The sequence below is a fragment of the Mercenaria mercenaria genome, chromosome 19 (genome assembly GCF_021730395.1).
Source record: "Mercenaria mercenaria strain notata chromosome 19, MADL_Memer_1, whole genome shotgun sequence".
Taxonomy (NCBI): Eukaryota; Metazoa; Mollusca; class Bivalvia; order Venerida; family Veneridae; genus Mercenaria; species Mercenaria mercenaria.
In genome coordinates this window covers 40676147-40695052 of record NC_069379.1, presented here as the reverse complement: position 1 = coordinate 40695052, position 18906 = coordinate 40676147, and the positions used below count along the sequence as shown (strand labels likewise).

The following is an 18906-nucleotide window of genomic DNA, read 5'->3' as shown; positions in this document are numbered from 1 at the left end:
GAAAACATTATTTATGTGGACATTGAATTCATTTAAAACAACTGTATACTTGTACTGTTAAGAAAACTGCATTATGTTTCAAGCCTTAGTGATCTTATACAATTAGAAAATATAACTGATAAAATCTAAGGAAGAGCCAAAGAAATCTTATAGTACATTAAAGGAAAATAATTGCATACCTGTCGTTATTACTGAGTCTTTTTATGACTAATAATAAATAAACGCTTCCAACCGCTGGCTTAAGCATGTTAAGTGGAACTTTATTATACAGAAATGTATACATTGAATGAACTTCATTATCCAGTCAGACAGGCTTGTCATAATGTCTAATTTCTTAAAACTCTCGATTGACCTATATCGAATATAATTGCCTTTACTAAATAATATGCAGTTTGCTATTACACAAGTGTTAAACTATAGTTCTTTCATTTCAAACGTCGACTGCGAAACAAATTCTGAAACTGATATTACAAGTAATTAATCTCGATTCCTCTTTCATAATTGTAACCATCGCCACTATTGTATTTTAATGCTGAACACCATACTATTTATGTCAATGTCCACGACATTGGCAATATGCAGCAACAAGGGAACAAACACCAGACCCCTGCGTCCGAAGCAGACGCTCTACAAATATGGTACCGAGGCGGTTTATATAGTTGAAGAAAAAACTAAGTTTCAGAAATGCACTACTTGTCAGCTGTGCAAGCTTGTCTAGTGCTAAATCTAGTCATTATTTTTTGTTTAAATTTGTTTAACGTCTATAGGTCATAAGGGTACTTTCCAGCTTTTTGGCGGTATGGGTAGACGTCAGGTGCTACGCCAAGCATTATTGCATCACGAGCGGGCACCTGGATAGAACTACCGACCATTCGTAAGCCAGCTGGAACCCTTTACATGAACCCTTATCGAAGAGGGGCAAGTGATTTGAAGTGTCAAAGACCTTAAACTACTTTGTCACGGAGGTCTTATATTATATCGTAACGTTTGGAAGTAATTTATTCACATTGAATGCTAAAATATATTTTAAAATAAGCGTTTACTAGAAATAACAGAACATGTCATATAGTTCAAAACTGCTTTTTACTGTTATTATAGAAGGATATTTTTCTCGGCATATGCTACATGTTTGATGTTGTAAGTTCATTTGTTCGACTTTGGTTAGAAGTCAGGATTTATTTAATACAAGAGTCATCAGTTAATCTGATATCTGATCAAATGACGGATCGACCTCTCTTGTGTTACAACACCTGCCCGTTTCTTTATCTCTCTGAAATTATGAGATCTGTATTCATTATATGCCGTATAGTTCTACTCTGTTTTGTTATTATTTCTGGTCTTTTGGGATTATGGTGTCTATTATGTGTTTTTTGTAATAAAAGTTTCGTTAGAGTAGATGATAGGACTCGGATGGATGTTGCACCTTTCACTATATAGTTTCCCAATAAAAAATACGTGAAACATATTGCAAAAAAATACGATTTATTTGGTGATATATTTTCATGAAAATTGTAACAGAATTTGAGGCTACAGTTAAAATAGATTCGGATCTATAAAGCAGTTACAACCAATAATACCATCAATACTGGGGTTTAAATTAGTTTGCATTGTTCTCAGTTCAAACTTATTATAGTTTTGACATGCTAAAAGCTCTTTGTTGCAACAACAGACAGTGGCTAGTCTACCCTAATATTAGCACGTCTCAACTTTGTAGTAACATGAGATTCAGTTGTCTTACTTTTTCTGGTCCTTCGGGATCATTGAGGTCATTTAATCTATAAAAGAGATCAGCTTAAGCCGGTGTATGTTTGGGCGCAAAAATGGTGTTTCACATTTCATTATCCCTCATGGACAGAAACAATCAAAGAGAGTATACAACTAGTTTGCTCGGATCTACAGGATAATAACTTTGAATGACAAAATGTTTACTATGCATTTAAAGATTTAAACCATATTCGTATACATGTTGTATATGCGTAAATGCTTCAATGAATAAGGAAGTAAAAATGAGACGGTTTGATATAATATTTTTTTAAAGTTTTACTGTCTACCTTTTTGTTAGTTATTTGTAAAATTTATAGCCATTATTCTTTGCACAGGAGGATAATTGCAGTCAAAAGGTAGGATAATGGTTTGTTTTAGAAGTGTCCGTGCAAATATGCTTAATATATACTAACGTAGTCTGATAAAATGATTTACAGATAATGCTGTGTTTTTTAACGACACTTCATTTGTACATTAGTGCATCCGGTCACTTATAACGAAAGCTTACATGGATAAATTTTATGACGCAGTCAAAATGAATGGCATAAAGGATATCTGATTTTTTCTGTGAATGCGGCTGATATCCGATTTACACATTAAATTTTTTCGAACTACCGTCATTAGTTCATTCCATGTTTGAAGAACAGAATGTCAGTAAAAAGAATACGCAGCGAGTTTAAGTTGTATTGTTGTATGATACATACTTAAACTTGCGTATCAGTATAGTATATTTTATTCGCTTTAATAACGCCACATGCCTTTTTGCAATATTAGATGCAACTTCAGTTATTATAATGCCAGTGGACACATGACCAGTTAACCGAGAATTTAATGTACCAAGTAGCTCAATGGCAAAATTAAGAATATTGATATTTTCAAACCTATTTCTAAAATAGTGTTAAGTCAAGTGGACCGAAGCAAAACCAGCAATAATTATAAATTTTCTAAGTACAAAATGTGCCATATTTCTGACCAAATAGTAGCAAGAGTTATGGTTCAGGGCCAACTTACTAGCATATGATGGTAAAAATTGTGAAAAAAAATAAGTCTACATCACATGAAGATTTTGGAGAAAAAATGTACATAAACTACTCTTTACTACCACCAACCTGATGCAAGCAATCACATAGCGCGATACATACCTTTCATATTAAAAAAAAGAAAAACAAGTAAGAATGAGCATTGAAAATTACGTGATAATTCATATAAGCTTTCAGAAGAGCCTATTTTGTGTGGAGTCAATTTACATATAAGACGACTTTGCCGTTTTGAAGCAGTGAAAATCCCCTGACCGCATTTTTGCAGCAATAACGGAAGTATTTCGCCAGGACGACACTATCATAGATGCCAACAATAATTGCTAACGAACTAATATACATATGTATGTGAATATTTTGCCCTCATACGATTTAATAAGATTAACTCTAAATCACAAAATAGAAATTAAAAGGCATGTAAAAATAAACCGTATCGGGTACAATTTTCAAACGACCATTGTTGATTTCTCAGGCTTCCAATCATAAATTCATTCCTTTCCCGTGAAGAAAATACTAACAACATTAAAATATCATTAACATTATAAACAAACGATCTGATAGAAACGTTTTCACGACACAAATTTTATCCTTCTGCTTTCTGCTTCATACACCGGTTAAACGAGATCTCATTCAGTTTTCACGTGATGTTGGCGTGATTCGCTCTATATGCCTTTCAACCTGCGGATCTATTCACTTTTAGAGATCTTTGGTTGGAGTTAACGTCACACCGACACAATTACAGGTCATTTGGCGATCTTCCAGCTAGTAGCTGTGTAGAAAGACAGCAAGTGCCCCATTAAGTATTATCTGAGACACAAGCGGGCACCTGAGTAGAACTAACAACCTTCCGTATGCCAGCTGAATGACAAACTCACATGAAATTATTTTTCACCCCAAGCGAGGTTTTGAACCCACAGCGGTAACGGAGGAGGGATTCTAAGTTAGTGACTTTCACCACTGGGCCGCGGAGGTCCCACAATGTATTGCAGCTTTAAAACATGCAAAACTATCCTGGGCTTATATGATTTTAATTTAAGAAATACAGAATATAAAAGATCTAAAAATCGGATACGAGGAAGCAGAAAAACTAGCCAAAAATCAAATGAAGTGAAAGTGGCCGTCTTTTAAGTCTACTTAAGTGGGAGTTGAATGTTTTTGTTTCGTTTTTGTGGGCAACGAAGCGTGACCACCGATTTACCATACCACAAATGTACGGTCAAAACGCTTATCCGAAACCGAAGAATAAGTATATGTCCTCCATAAATTTTACGTAAGTCAGGTCTGTTAAACTTTCAGAAAGCTTTTGAGATTCAACTTTATCAAAAAATGCACTACTTAAGTACAAATTTGTCGTAATCTATATTTTATAACAAAAACAACGCAAATGAAAATGAGCATGCTTGCTTTGATCACATGACCAAAACAATTCTTCATCACGTGACCAAAATAAACTATAAATAAACTACACAAATAATGTAGTGCTTCAGCACCATCCGCGTAGATCTATAATTGGTATCAAAACAAAGTTGCGTATTATGTAAACGTTTTAAATTAAAACACAGTTCCTGCTAGAAAAGTTAATCGAAATTTTATTATTATAACAACACCAAAGAGCTTGCTTTGGTCACATGATCAGAAAACATCTAACTAGAACGGCGTACGTTCTATTTTCGGATAAAATTGCACCCGTGTATCCGTTGAACTTTGTAGCATAGAAATGGGTTTATGGAAAGATATATTGCATCAAATCAACAGAAGAGGTGCTATCCTATTTAGTTTTCATAGAGAAAGATACGATCTATCATAATATTTACGTAAATAAGTTTTATCTGCACGACTAAGGAAAATAGCCGTAACGGATGGGGCGAAAAGTTCCTACCGGTTTCCCGAAAATACGAACGTATGCACTTCAATTTGATTTAATGTTACATTTCAGCTGGTGTTTGTGATTGACATATCATTAAAGGATATAATTAATTCGAAAGAAACATTATTTTCAACAAATTCGCCTTTTAATCGCCGATAGATTTGCGGTGTTTTCGTTCCCAAATATTCACGTTCTGGCGGACGATTTCTTCTCGGATAATTATACAATAGCGGGATCCGGAAGACTGCAATGAAATCATTTGAGGTCATTCAAACTAAGTTAGAAAAATTTTAATTTCAATATTTGAATTTGAACAATAAAATTCGTAGAAAGATCATGTGAAAGCATAGAATGCAACTAAAAAGAATAATAGCAGACTCGGTTTGATTGAGTCTGTTCATGAGAGGTAACGAAATGTGCAACACCTCTTACGCCCCCTAGCACCGGCTTAAGCAGAACTCTATTACACATATGTTGAATGGACTCCGTGATCCCGAAGGACAAGAAAATGTAACAACACTAAAAAATGCATATTGTCATGATTATGAGGCATATTATATTAATCTACAGCTGAAAAATGACTGAATGCAACCAGAAGATCATGATGTATGCTGATATTGGAGATAGTAGTATTTGGTTTGGTTGTTTTAAACTGTTTCATTCAATTTCATTGTAAATATTCTTTTATGGTTGCTTTTAGTTTAAGAGCTATTCTGAAGTGTCTTTTATCTATGTAATTTATGTATGATATATTCATAGCCTGTTTTTGAGATCTCATTTGAAAAATATATAAAATAATAAAATCACCTGTCAATGTCACAGGGGCCTGAACATGGAAATCAGTTTCTGATCAATAACTTGAGGACCACTTGACCCAGAATGTTGAAACTTCATAGGATGATTGGACATGTAGAATAGATGACCCCTTTGATTTTTGAATCACTTGATCAAAAGTTAAGTTCACAGGAACCAGAACTTTAAATTTTAAAACAGTTTCTTTACAATCATTTGTCCCAGAACCTTCAATCACGATGATAGAAATTACAAAGCCGATGACCCTTAATGTTCTGGGGTCACTTGGCTTAAGGGAAAGGTCACAGAGGCATGAAGATGGCAAAACTCTTTCTGGATCAATAACTTGACAATCACTTGACCCAGAATGTTGAAACTTCATAGGACGATTGGTCATGCAGAGTAGATGACTCTTGTTGATATTGGACTCACTCGATCAAAGATCAAGGTCACAGGGGCCTGAACATGGAAAACGGTTTACTTGAGAACCATTTGACCCAGAATTTTGTAACTTCATAGGGTGATTGGACATGCCAAGTAGATTATCTCTATTGCAACCAAACGTTAGTGTCTGTCTTTTGCTCCTATCCTCTATTGACTTCTTGCCTATTACGACTTTGCATTGGGGAACTAGGGAGACATGGGCATCTTCTAATTTGAAATTTAATTGCCCTCATTCGAAAGAGGAGGGGTTTATTGTAAATATTAATGTTAGATGATGGATGTTGGTCGGTCTGTAGACAAATCAGTTTCCGGATGATAACTGGAGAACGCTTGGACCTAGGATCATGAGATCGGAAGATTTGTCATGACCAACAAATGATCACTATTGATTTGGAGTTCAGTAGATCAAAGGTCAATATCACATTGACAATAGAACATTTTTGCCAGAAAACTAGATTATGCTTTGGTCTAAGATCACATTTGATACCTAGGTCATTAATGACCCATGATTTTATTATTTAAGATCAATAGGTTAAATATCCACTAGGCAGTGACCGAATAATTTCTGTTCCTTGTCAGTTAATTCATGCAAGTGTTCTACAAGCTCTTGTTATAACTAGAATCTCCAAGCATCACATAATTATCAATTAGTCCATGAACTTTGCTCACATTTACCTCACATTTACTGTTATTCCCCTTGTTCCAGTAAAAAAGCAGGGCGTTTCCCATTGATTTGTTAAAAAATGCTTATACTTCAAAAAAGATTTCGAGCAAGATTAGCCAAACCTCACAAAATTTTCAATAAGCACATGAGCTTTGCTCATATATTATTTTATCCCCTTTGACAGAGTAAAGGCAGAGTTTTACCTCTTCATTTGGTAAAAGAAAGATTGAAAATGCTTATTAATCAAAAGAAGTTTAACTAGTATCACCAAACCTGAAGCCAACTGTTCATTCCCATTACCAGAAGCTGTCAACCGCTGCCCACTTGAGTTCTCTCAGTGCTTTGATTCTTTCTTGCAGGGGGTGGGGACATTATTTCAATATCTCTCTAATATTTAGTAATCTGTAAGACACAAAACAGCCTTGTCATACACCAGCTTATTGTACTACAATCTTCCTTATATTATGAAATATTAAAGTTTGTCCCACGTTCTTGGTTTTTCATTTATCGTACAGAAAATGGATTTAAATTGCATGATTTTTGCCTCAGTGAATCGGGAAGATAAATCCAAATCATGTAGTTTAAAGCTACTCTCATAAAAGATATTTATCACTCCGTGATTTATTGAATAATATATTAGTCAGAGCCGCATGTTTAATGAGCCGTACGCTTAATATAATGTTTTTATCTTGCGAACATAGTTGTGAATACCTAAAATGTTAAGAACTGCTAAGGCATACTAATTAGCTTCACTTCAATAGAATCTCAGAAGCATTTCTCTATTTTGCTTGAAATATACTTGAAATGTGTCTTAATCTCGAATGTAATTGAATATTCGGGAGACTATGTAGATGAATAAATCACTTTTAGATCAACAATACATTACTGCAGCCCCTTTAAAATGCCGCGGAAATAAAATAATACTCAAACAGCTTGCTTCTGATATAAATTTGTATATTAAAGTTATACTGGACACAAATTTCATATTTTAAACTATGAACAACTACGACAAATAGATTATTTAAGATTAAAACTAACAGGTATATGTGTATTAACAGTACTATGCATTAGGTTCAAAATGGACATCACTAATACATGTATAGGTACACACGGTATAAATGTGTACTGCCACTAAAAATTCACAAAACATTTTCAGTATTAGCTGAGTTTGACAATGAAACTTATAGTTCATTTGTATCTAAACAGCTTGCTTAAAACTAAATAAGTTAATACTTATCTTCAAGTGGCTGTTCAGTATTAATGGTCAGTCTCAACTGGTATCTAACCTTGAAGTTTTAGTTTAAATTGATATTAAAATTTCAAGCTCAAACTCAGGTGAGACCGAAAAATGTTTTGTTAACACGGGGCCTGGAATAATTAAATGCCACTACGTGACATGTATTTATGACTGAAGCTCTACAAACACAATATATCTTTAGGAAAGTTAATAACATTAAATAAGGATTTTCTACATTTGAAGTATATATCTAAAAAAACTTTCCATTAAAAGACCGGCATTGAAAATCTTTAAGGTTAAGAAGTAGGCCTTGAGAAACAAAAATCAAACAACACCAAATCATAGAAAGAAAGAGTTGTTTGACATGAAAATTGAACAGCATGTAAAACATGTATACTACTTTACGAAACAAGTGTCAGTAAAGTGATATAAACATTGATTTTTCGGAAAAGGACTGGCTAAAAGGGCTCCACTTCCGGACAGTTAAACGCCTTTAAAAACTCACCATTTTCAAAGAACAGTTACACATGTTCGTTTTGATGCATTTGCAATAGCGTGCGAGTAGTGAAATTTCGCATAGCAAGGTGGAACACAGTTTTCAGCAATTGTTTATCTTTATTTCTTTACAAATGGCATTCATCAGTTTTTCCGATTATTTTAAGTTATCGTCGAGAAAAAGTTGTCTCCCTTTGAAAATGTATGCCATTTGTAAAGAAATAAAGATAAACAATTGCTGAAAACTGTGTTCCACCTTGCTATGCGAAATTTCACCACTCGCACGCTATTGCAAATGCATCAATACGAACATGTGTAACAGTTCTTTGAAAATGGTGAGTTTTTAAAGGCGTTTGACTGTCCGGAAGTGGGGCCCATATAGGCAGTCATTTTCTGGAACTCAATGTATATATCAGTATACCGACACTTGTTTCGTAAAGTAATATAAATGTTTTACATGCTGTTCAATTTTCATGTCAAACAACTCTTTCTTTCTATGATTTGGTATTGTTTGATTTTTGTTTCTCAATGCATAGCTACTTCTTAACCTTAACAATTAATTTGTGATAAGTTTCTACCTTTTTTCAATATGTAACTGCCGAAATTAAATTGGTTTTGCTATTACATATTTTACACGGCTTGAGGCAGGACTAATTGATTGTATGTATTTCACTAAATTTCACGAACAGTTTGAATTAAGCCAAGCCTGCAACATTTTTTTTTGGTCGTATAATGTTTTTTTTTTTAAACATACCTATGCTGCTTTGCAACTGACTGCTATAACTGACAATTTGTTTATTCTTTTGTTTCTTTTGTCCTTGTTGTCTACTTCTTTTACTTTTTTTGTCTTTGTGTATAAGCTTAACCTGGTATATTGTTAAAGTTTGTTTTTGCTTTTGTTGGGTTTAACGTCGCATCGACACAGTTATAGGTCTCATAGCAACGTTCCAGTTTTGATGGTGAAGGGAGATCCCAGGTGCCACTCTCTGCATTATTTCATCACAAGCAGACGCTTTAAAACCACTGACCACCCATAAGCAAGCTGGATGGATTTAAAGCCCAGAGTGAGGCTTGAACCAACATCGATGAGGGGCAAGAGATTTGAACTCAGTGACCTTAACCACTTGGCTACAGAGGGTCTCGGTTACAGTTTGAGAAGGTTCCGTTGTTCGAATATGTCTAACACATTTATCCTTGTTTTTTTATTTTACAAATATCTAAAAATAAGTATAAAACACTGATAATAACAAATACATAAACTACTGCATACTTTTATTCAGAAAAGTAACAGGTATCTAACTTTATAAACCTATGGAACTTTTCATGGTGATGATGTTTTTAAAAGATGAGTGTTTGAAAGTGTCTAACATATACAACTAAATTTCTAGACTTTCATATCACGAATCTAACGAACACAGTAATTCTTTTACAAAATTTTGCATATATTTTAAGGAATCAGAATATAGAAATGGAAAGAACAACAGCAGTGTTTTTACTTTTATTATGTCATTTTGGTAAGTAAATTTGCATTTATGTCATTTTTGTAAGTTAATTTGCATTTATGTCAGTTTGATAAGTAATATTTGCATTATATCAGTTTGGCAAGAAATATTTGTATTTTTGTCAGTTTGGTGAGTAATATTTGCATTTATGTCAGTTTGGAAAGCAAAAATGGCATTTATGTCTGTTTGATAAGAAACATTTGCATTTATGTCAGTTTGGCAAGAAATATTTGTATTTTTGTCAGTTTGGTGATTAATATTTGCATTTATGTCAGTTTGGAAAGCAAAAATGGCATTTATGTCTGTTTGATAAGAAACATTTGCATTTATGTCAGTGTTTTAGTAACATTTCCATGTATGTCAGTTTTGTAAGTAGCATTTGCATTTTTGATAGTGGGGTGAATTACACAGGTATTTACGCCAGTTTGGTAAGTAACATTTACGTTTATGTCTGTGTTTTAGTAACATTCACATTGATGTTAGTTTTGTAAGTAACGTTTTATCATAACCGTTTGTTAAACAACATTTTGTTATGTCAGTTTGGTAAGTAATTTTATACTTATGTCAGTTTGGTAAGTAACATTTCCATTTATATCAATATGATCAGTAACATTTGCATTCCTGTCATTTGCTAAGTTTCATTTTCATTAAGTCAGTTTTGTAAGAAACATTTTTTTATTACTGTTTAGTTTATCTGTTTAGTAAATAACATTTGCATTCAGAATAAATACAATTAAATTTATATCAATGTCATATTTACAGAATATATAATTCAAAGTAAAAGTTTTTATAAACTTGTTTTAAAATGCACAAAACGAACATAGGTATAACCTATTTTGATTTGAAACAAAACATTGTAGCGGAGGAATATTTTTATTTAGAAAAAAGAAAACATATTATTTTACGATCACCAATTACATACTTTGTTAGTTCAGATAACGAAAGTTTAAGTATGTTTTAAACGAAAAGAATATCAGTCCTTTACACATTTATGTGCCAGTCGATATTAATATCAACTCGTTTCAGGAATCTCCTCTCAGACATGTAAAGAATGTGAATGCTGTGATGGAGATACAGACAAACAATGTATCAATGGATGTATAGCAGGATATTGGGGAGATAGATGTACAGAATCGTGTCGAGTAAATTGTAAGACCTGCGTTAGTGACATCACTTGTACAGAATGTCACCCTGGATATTACAGTGCCAAGTGTGCATTTGAATGTGGGAAAGGATGTGTCAACAATACTTGCTTACAATCAGGAGCGTGTACTTGTAAATCAAATAATTTTAAAGAAGGTATATGTAGCAGTTGTGCAAATAGTAAGTATGGCGATGAATGTAATTACACTTGTCCAATTAACTGTGGTGCTTGTCAGTCACAAACAGAATGTAGATGGTGCAAAAATAACGCATTTTACGGCTCAGTCTGTCAGTTTAGATGTTCTGTAGGATGCAACATCGGAAGCTGTTATAAGGATGGTAATTGTTATAAAGGATGCAAGGGAAGCAAGTGTGATTCGTGTGTGTCAGGAAATCACGGACAAAACTGTGATTTAGAATGTCCAGGTAATTGCATATCTTGTTTATCAAACTCAAAGTGCACTGAATGTAAACTAGGTTATTACGGTGAAAAGTGTACTGATTTATGCTCACCAAGTTGTTATGGAGTATGTTCAATTGCCAGTGGTCAATGTCTGAAATGTAAACAAGGATTCTATGGAGATTTCTGCAATAACACAAAAACATGTGAAGATGGATTTTATGGAAAAAACTGTTCAAACGTATGCAGGAATGCAGATCTGTTATGTCTTAAGTGTTTAACAGATGAATCAGGTATATATGGGGGCTGTATAAAATGTGCCAGAGGATATCACCTAACTGTTCCCTTTGGCGGTACTCAGAGCTTCTGCAGACCATGTCCTGAAAAGTGCAAAGACAAGGTGTGTAATTCAACTGGAATTTGTACAAATGGGTGTTTACTTGGCAAGTGGGGAGACACATGCAATTTTGACTGTGAATCAAACTGTTTAGAGTGCAATCAGAGTAATGGAAAATGTATCAAATGCAATAACGGAAAGTATTCAGAGAATTGTTCACAATTATGTAGCACCAGCTGCAGGTCTGTTGATAGTAAACAAATATGTGAATTTCACACTGGTGAATGTCTCAATGGGTGTAGTTCATATAGAAAATTTGGAAACTATTGCGAACACTATTGTAGTGAAACATGCAGCAATCTAACATGCAACTGGAAAACGGGTCTTTGCTCAAACGGATGTGTGGAAAATTATTACGGCCTATTTTGTGGCAATAAATGTGCATCTACTTGTAAAGCAGTTGAACAGAAACGTTCGTGCAACGAATCTACTGGGCACTGTGTTTCTGGATGTGTTGATGGATTTCATGGGAACATGTGCGAAAGTATTTGCAGCGACAAATGTGCAAATAATACCTGTCATCAGGTCACCGCGGAATGTTTGTATGGCTGCATTGATGGTTACAATGGGTTGCAATGTACACAAGGTAATTATTAGCAATCATAAAATGGCCACATATGGCTAATACTAAGTTTATAAATCTAAGAAAATATTTCATCTCAACTGTTAAAGACATTAATTTGTTAATTGAAATGTCTAATGCCTATCTTTGTAAGTGCTTGCAGTATAGTTCATTATAAATGATACATTTATGACATTTCTAGAATTTACGAACGGAGAAACGTATTAATACGGTCGCAAAATTATGACAAAGATAAAACTTAGGTCTTTTTCGTATCATATCCTGGAAATAAAAACGTTGGTTTTTGTTTGCATGACAAACATGTGCACAAAAGTACAAAGACAAAACACTAACCAAACGTATTAGTAAACAAAAGACAAACTAGTACAAAAAACTATAGGAATATAGTTGGGCAGAGACTTAAAAAGTCATAGGCAAATGCACCAGTATGTTTTTAATCTGATTAATTGTATTTCAAAGTATTTTCTAATCCCACCTCCATGTTTCAATATTTCAGAACATTGTAAATATAAGTTTTCACCATAAGAAGTATTCGTTACATGCTTAATGGTATAACATGCCTTATATGCTTGTGTTAAATATATGTTAAAAAGAAACAACAAAAATAGCTATATACGCATTGATGCAAATGCTTTACCTTAGACATAGCAACAAGGGAAATACATTTAAGGTCTTCACGAAAAGAAGACAAATATCAAAGCAGATCAGTCCCGGTTGCTTTTGAATGCCCCCAGTCATTCTGTCCATCATCTGTTTCCTGAGGAACGCGTAGCGCCAAACTGAATTGAGGCTGAAAACAAGGCATAATATAACATTTCTTGTCACAGGAGTGATTTCAGGAGCTTGTCTTTATATATTCAAAGAAGATCTTTATTAAGAGAGTAAACTTTTGAAAACGACGTTTGTGATAATGTTAGTCATGATGCAGGAGGGTTTTTTGTAATAGATTATTTACACTTATTGATATTTCCCACATATCAAATAACAATAGGGAGTGTTATTAGTAGAGAAAAGTATATACCATAATATTATATAAAATAAGTCGTTGATCTTTTAATATTAAACTCAACAAAATAGATAAATAAATGTTCTCATTATCAGCAACGACCCACATTCAAGAATGTATTACCACTGGAGAACTGATAGGGATAGTATTTGGATCAGTGCTGTTTGGTATACTTATTGGAGGGGCGTTAACAGTAGTCTTCATTATATGGAAACGAAGGTATGACAATGATATTTCTTGGCCGTATATGAAATATGTTTTTTATTTTTTTCCAAGGCATATCGTATTTCGTATACTACTGGAGGTAGTGATTTATAGTCATTTTATAAACCAGAAACGTTCAAATAGTCAGATCACTTACATGGTATTTAGGAAATAATAGCAAGTACATGTACATTATGAAAATAGAGCTTGTGAAAAAAGTTACATGTTTTACTGTTAGTGTTCTTTAGTCCATCATTACGGTTAAAGGGACATGCCTTAGATCATTGTCAAAATTTTCAAAATATTATAGTTACAAATATACATCCATTAACTAAAATGTTGAATAAAAAGTGACAACGCATTGATTCAGCTCGATCGACGCATAATATATTCTTATAACACGAGTCCTTTTATAAATCTCCGGTCCTAAGTTTTTACTATAATGACTATTCTCTTTTAACACATGTACGTATATTTAGAAAATGGGTCAAATTAAAAGTAAAATTGAAAACTGATGTTTGAACACACGCAAAAAGAACTCTTTTAGAATGAATTGCTGGGCAATAGATATACGTTTGAAAATCAAGCAATAGTTTTGACTATTGATCGGCATGTATGATATAACAAATGCATAGACTGAAAATATGTAAAACCTAACCTATGTTACACTGATGAATTTTATTAATATTTTCGGTACTAGCAAATGTTGTAATCTATCAAGGAATAAAATATTTATGTTCAGGAGACAAACCACTTTATGCGTTCTTCGCTAGAAAAATCTATATCCGCATACATTCTAGCATTACGATAACATAAGGTTAGAGACAGAAAACACGCCAATTACGTACCATATATGAGTTTGTTTTCTAATATTGTATCTTTGATCTTTTGGCATATTTTTACAATTGATTATTTATTCAGTAACTACATAACAGTTTTCAATAAATTCAGATGTAAACGTGTACTATATATATTTTGATTCTTAAGCATTAATAACTATTTTCGCAACACGTTACGAAATTCTTTACAATTGTTATAAATATAAAATATTCTTTGTATAGTCTAACGGGTTCTATGTTGATGTTTTAGAAATCAATCAATACCCTTTTATATTTTCATATTAGGAACACCAGAAAAGGAGGCGAAAGCAATCAACAGACAGGTAACGGAATTAGGAGTATCTCAGTACTAAGTAGATGATACAAAACGGAAATTCTAATATGAAATTGAAGAATTGTCATACTGTTTATATGTAGCATAAACACTCAAAGACCTACGTTACTTAATATTAAGTATCTCTTTTCGATTTTAACATTTCAAGTAAACTTCAGTCTTAAGAAAGAAAGAGTAACGTTATGCATATAGAACATGCCAATATGTTTCACATTTTTTGATTACAGATGGAAACTATGAGAATAATATCCCGGTGACATATGAAGATTTAAAAGAACGTGATGAGAGGACATACAGTCAGGTAGCTTCAGATCGACATTTGCCTCCACAAGAGTCAGAATATGTGAATTGTTGAATCCATTTACTAAGACCGACAATTTCAGCCTTTGATTTCTTCCACCATGTCAATACAAATGTACCACAATCTGATATATCTTATTATAATGATATTTTGAAATGATGCTACAGTCAATGTATACATACTTCATTGGAAGGTTACAGAGTCACAGGTTACAAGTGCGAAATTATTCTTTTTGCAAGAGGCCTCACATTAAATAATATCCATATACAAATGCACATCTAGTTTAAAATGTGTTTCTATGTAAGCTGGAATACGCTTTAAATTAACTTTGTGCAGCTTTAAAAGCAAAGGATAACAGTCAGGATGATCCTTAGAATGTGGACATTTAATTCTTCCTCGGTTCACTCAACAGAAGGCGTGAAGTTTAAAGTACGTTCTATTTAAGGCCAACAAATGCAATCATTATTATCAGTCTCAATATCATGACATATCAGCTTCAGGTATATTTAAAAGAAGTGATGATAAACACTTTTGTCTTGTATCACTTTTGTAGAAGTAATTCAAATGTATCATTTACGTTGTCTTTTATGTTATTGTCGTTCTTAGAAAATTGTTTTGGTGCACAATTTATTTCGAAATATTATGTAGGTATATTTATAATGTTCATGTATTTCACAACGGAGTTGCAAGTATCATTTATATGAAATTTATCGATAGTTTCGAAATTTTATCAGTTTTCGTAGTTTTTATTAATACAGACGTTTCTTCATAATAATCATGCTTTGTAACTGAATCCAAATATGTACCGAACATATAAAGACTAATAAAATGTTCGAAGTAAGAAAATAGTTTATATAAATAGTCACAACACTAAGGTTACATTATTTGCCACATTTTACGGTCGGCACTATTCAATTCAAAATACAAAATTCTGTAACAAAGACTTTTGAAAGTACTTTCTTGCGGAATGAGATATCAAACAAAAATTTGATGTATATATATATATATTTATCTGTTAAATATACAACATGAATCAGTTTTTATTTTACATTAGTTATAAAATATTATATATTTATTAACAGACAAAGAGACAACAGAAATTGTATAAACATTGACGGTAATAACAAACACTGACTATGGACTAGTCTGGAAATCCAGTCTGACATTTTCATTTTTTTCTATCTGCAATTCGACAGAAACTCGGTAAATGCCAATTAACACTACTTTGCGCAAAATTAGTGGGAGTTTTAATGCATAGTTATTAGATACCATTTCTTCTTACAAAGCACAATTTATCAAAGATATTAGGTATGATTTCTTCTAACAAAGCACGAATTATCAATGTTGACGCCAATGACATAAATACCCTATAATGATATATTATTAGGATGGAACATTAACTTGCACTTCTTTACATCTTGCTTGTTTGTGGCTGGTTTGAATGAGAACTAGTCCAGGAAACGAAAGTACCTAAGTTTTTATTACGCGGTTGTTTATTTCTTTCTACTATTATGTTTCAGCAATAACTGATATGTACGATCAGAATCATGTATTATTTGAAGTTTCTGTATTGTTTCTAAGTATAAATCTGATGAATATTAAACAATGCATTGAATGTCAAGTTATAAAACTTCAGTAGTGCAGAGACATTGATTTATTTACATTTCCTCATGATCTTATGGTTATTTTATAAAATCACATTATCCAAACAAGGAAAATGAAGCCACGAGTAATTGTCTTTTCGCTTCATGGTATTTTATTTCATTGACTTCAATTGAAAGGCGATTTTGTAAGTCTGTCTGAGAAACAGTCTTTCACACGGGCATATTAATTCACATAAAATAGATAAATGAAAAAAGAGTACTAAACTGTAATACAGTTATTACAAAGGAGGTGTTTAAGATATCTTCTTTAAAGCTCACATCGTTGAGGTCGAAATATACTTTATGACCATTTTAGATGTAGCTGGTTGTCTATTTAGCTAGCTTTATAAGGAAGTTGAAGGTTCACGTACCAGTTGATTCATGACAGTATCTTTACAATCTTTAGTTTCTAGATTGTGTTTCATTGAATGGATGATCAGGCACACATTAACTTAACAACCTTACCATGTACAGGAGTATTCAAATAAAATCTTATTCACTTATACTTTGCACAGGTACTTTTATGTATAAAAACGCACTAATCCATCTGTAATTCTTTTAACTAATGAATGTCTCACTTTAGCAATTATGTTTACATTATTTATTCAGTAAATAAAGGTGTATTATTTCATCAAATGATATCCACCTAAAGGTGAACGAAAAAATAATATAATAAATAATATATTAAGTAGTAAAATTGCCACCTAATGATACTTAAGTAAACTTTTCATGGACTTTTGGATGCGTAAACAGCTGACTAGCCTAGAACATTGATTCTAAGTTATAGTCCAACATTGTGACATGTGTCTGTTTATGTTACGACATCCTTACAGCTAACTCGGTAATTGCGGAACAAAACTGAATAACATAACAACAGACTTAATAAATCGCGCAAAACAATAACCGTTTTAGAGTCAAAACTGCTTGAAAGTGTTAACGATTGAAATAGAGATCGGTTTACGCAAAAATAACGCTTTAGGATAATCGCATAACTATCGTCGTCTGCTTTTTGCATTCATCCGCACACATTTCTATTTCATTACTTCTTAACGTCTGAGTCATTTACGTTTTTTGTTGCAATATTTTTGGAAAATATCTAATATTGTACAAGTGTATTTTAAATAGAAAGATAACATTTCACGCTAAATTACGGAATCCTGTTCGTGCCACTTAAATTGTCGCCTCGCCAACACGCGACAACGCGATAATTATCGCGTTGTCGCCTTGTCCGAAAACATACTTACATGCGAGATTTAACAATCCTCGCGAGGTTAAGAGGGCGACAATTATCGTCTTAATTGTCGCTTGTCTTTCTTAATTCTCGCATCGTGAAATTGAAATCCAACATACATAGTTGCGAGAATTAGTAAAATCTCGCATTGTCGCATTGTCGCTTTGTCGCCCGGTGATAGGGATTATTTCTTACTACAGCACCGTTGGTGAAATTTTCTGCTACACCGTTGACAAATGGAAACTACGGAATCCGGTTAGTGTCCCATTGAATGCCGACGAAATATTGACTAAAAACGAGTATGAAAACAATTTTCTACACGCCATCGGAAAAATTTGCTGAACTTTGCAATTTTTGCTTAAAATATTAGCTGTACAATAAGGAAAAAGTGCTTATGAAATATTTATTTGGGTAAAAAACTGCAATAAAACCTTTTTTTTTATAGAAAATGACACTATCTGAAAGTCTGTGTCAAAAAGACAATATTATCTGTTCCTTCGTTTGTACGTATTAGGATATCAGCTGTATTTCCGTACTTTTCCGTACGGAAAAGTCCGTGTTTTACAATAACCTTTAACCTGCTGGACAAGATTGATTCTGCCATTACGATCAGTGTCACAATGTATATTATATTCTGTTATCGGAGGGTCACGTGTATTTTATAATGTTGTGTAAATATAAGTAATTTTGTTCATATACTTTCCCCATGCTTTGTTATGAATTATTACTTAAATAATTACCATATGTGTAGTGTTTCATGGGTTTGGTTATGCTATAATTATTTGGTTAATAATTATATAGTTAATGAATTCACATTATATGTATATTGGTGCGCTACGCATATTAGTTATATAAGTAATACTAGTTTGGGCTGTAGTTAGTTTAAGGCAATAATAAAGCTCACAGTAACACCCTACTTTGTCGTTCTTTGTTTGTTTAAAAATCAAGCAACTTAATTTCTTCTCCTGAAATTCAGAGTACATTGCTGCTGTCCACTACAGCACAATTATGAATAACGTTTGA

At 32.9% G+C, this 18906-nt stretch overlaps 1 protein-coding gene across 1 annotated transcript; it reads left to right on the top strand.

Moving 5' to 3' along the window:
* The first annotated feature begins 9755 nt into the window (after positions 1–9755).
* On the top strand, positions 9756–17788 carry LOC123559150 (multiple epidermal growth factor-like domains protein 10). The gene is made up of 5 exons (XM_045350968.2): positions 9756–9814; positions 10829–12328; positions 13427–13550; positions 14660–14697; positions 14936–17788. Exons 1-5 carry the CDS (start codon positions 9769–9771, stop codon positions 15061–15063), a joined length of 1836 nt encoding a protein of 611 aa, XP_045206903.2. The 5' UTR covers positions 9756–9768; the 3' UTR covers positions 15064–17788.
* Positions 17789–18906: the final 1118 nt, after the last annotated feature.

Bases quoted from the DNA above. Each gene is read 5' to 3' on its own strand.
- LOC123559150 (XM_045350968.2), top strand. From the start codon at position 9,769: ATGGAAAGAACAACAGCAGTGTTTTTACTTTTATTATGTCATTTTG. The intron at 9,815-10,828 runs GTAAGTAAATTT...AACTCGTTTCAG, and splicing joins ACTTTTATTATGTCATTTTG to GAATCTCCTCTCAGACATGT. The intron at 14,698-14,935 runs GTAACGGAATTA...TTTTGATTACAG, and splicing joins CGAAAGCAATCAACAGACAG to ATGGAAACTATGAGAATAAT.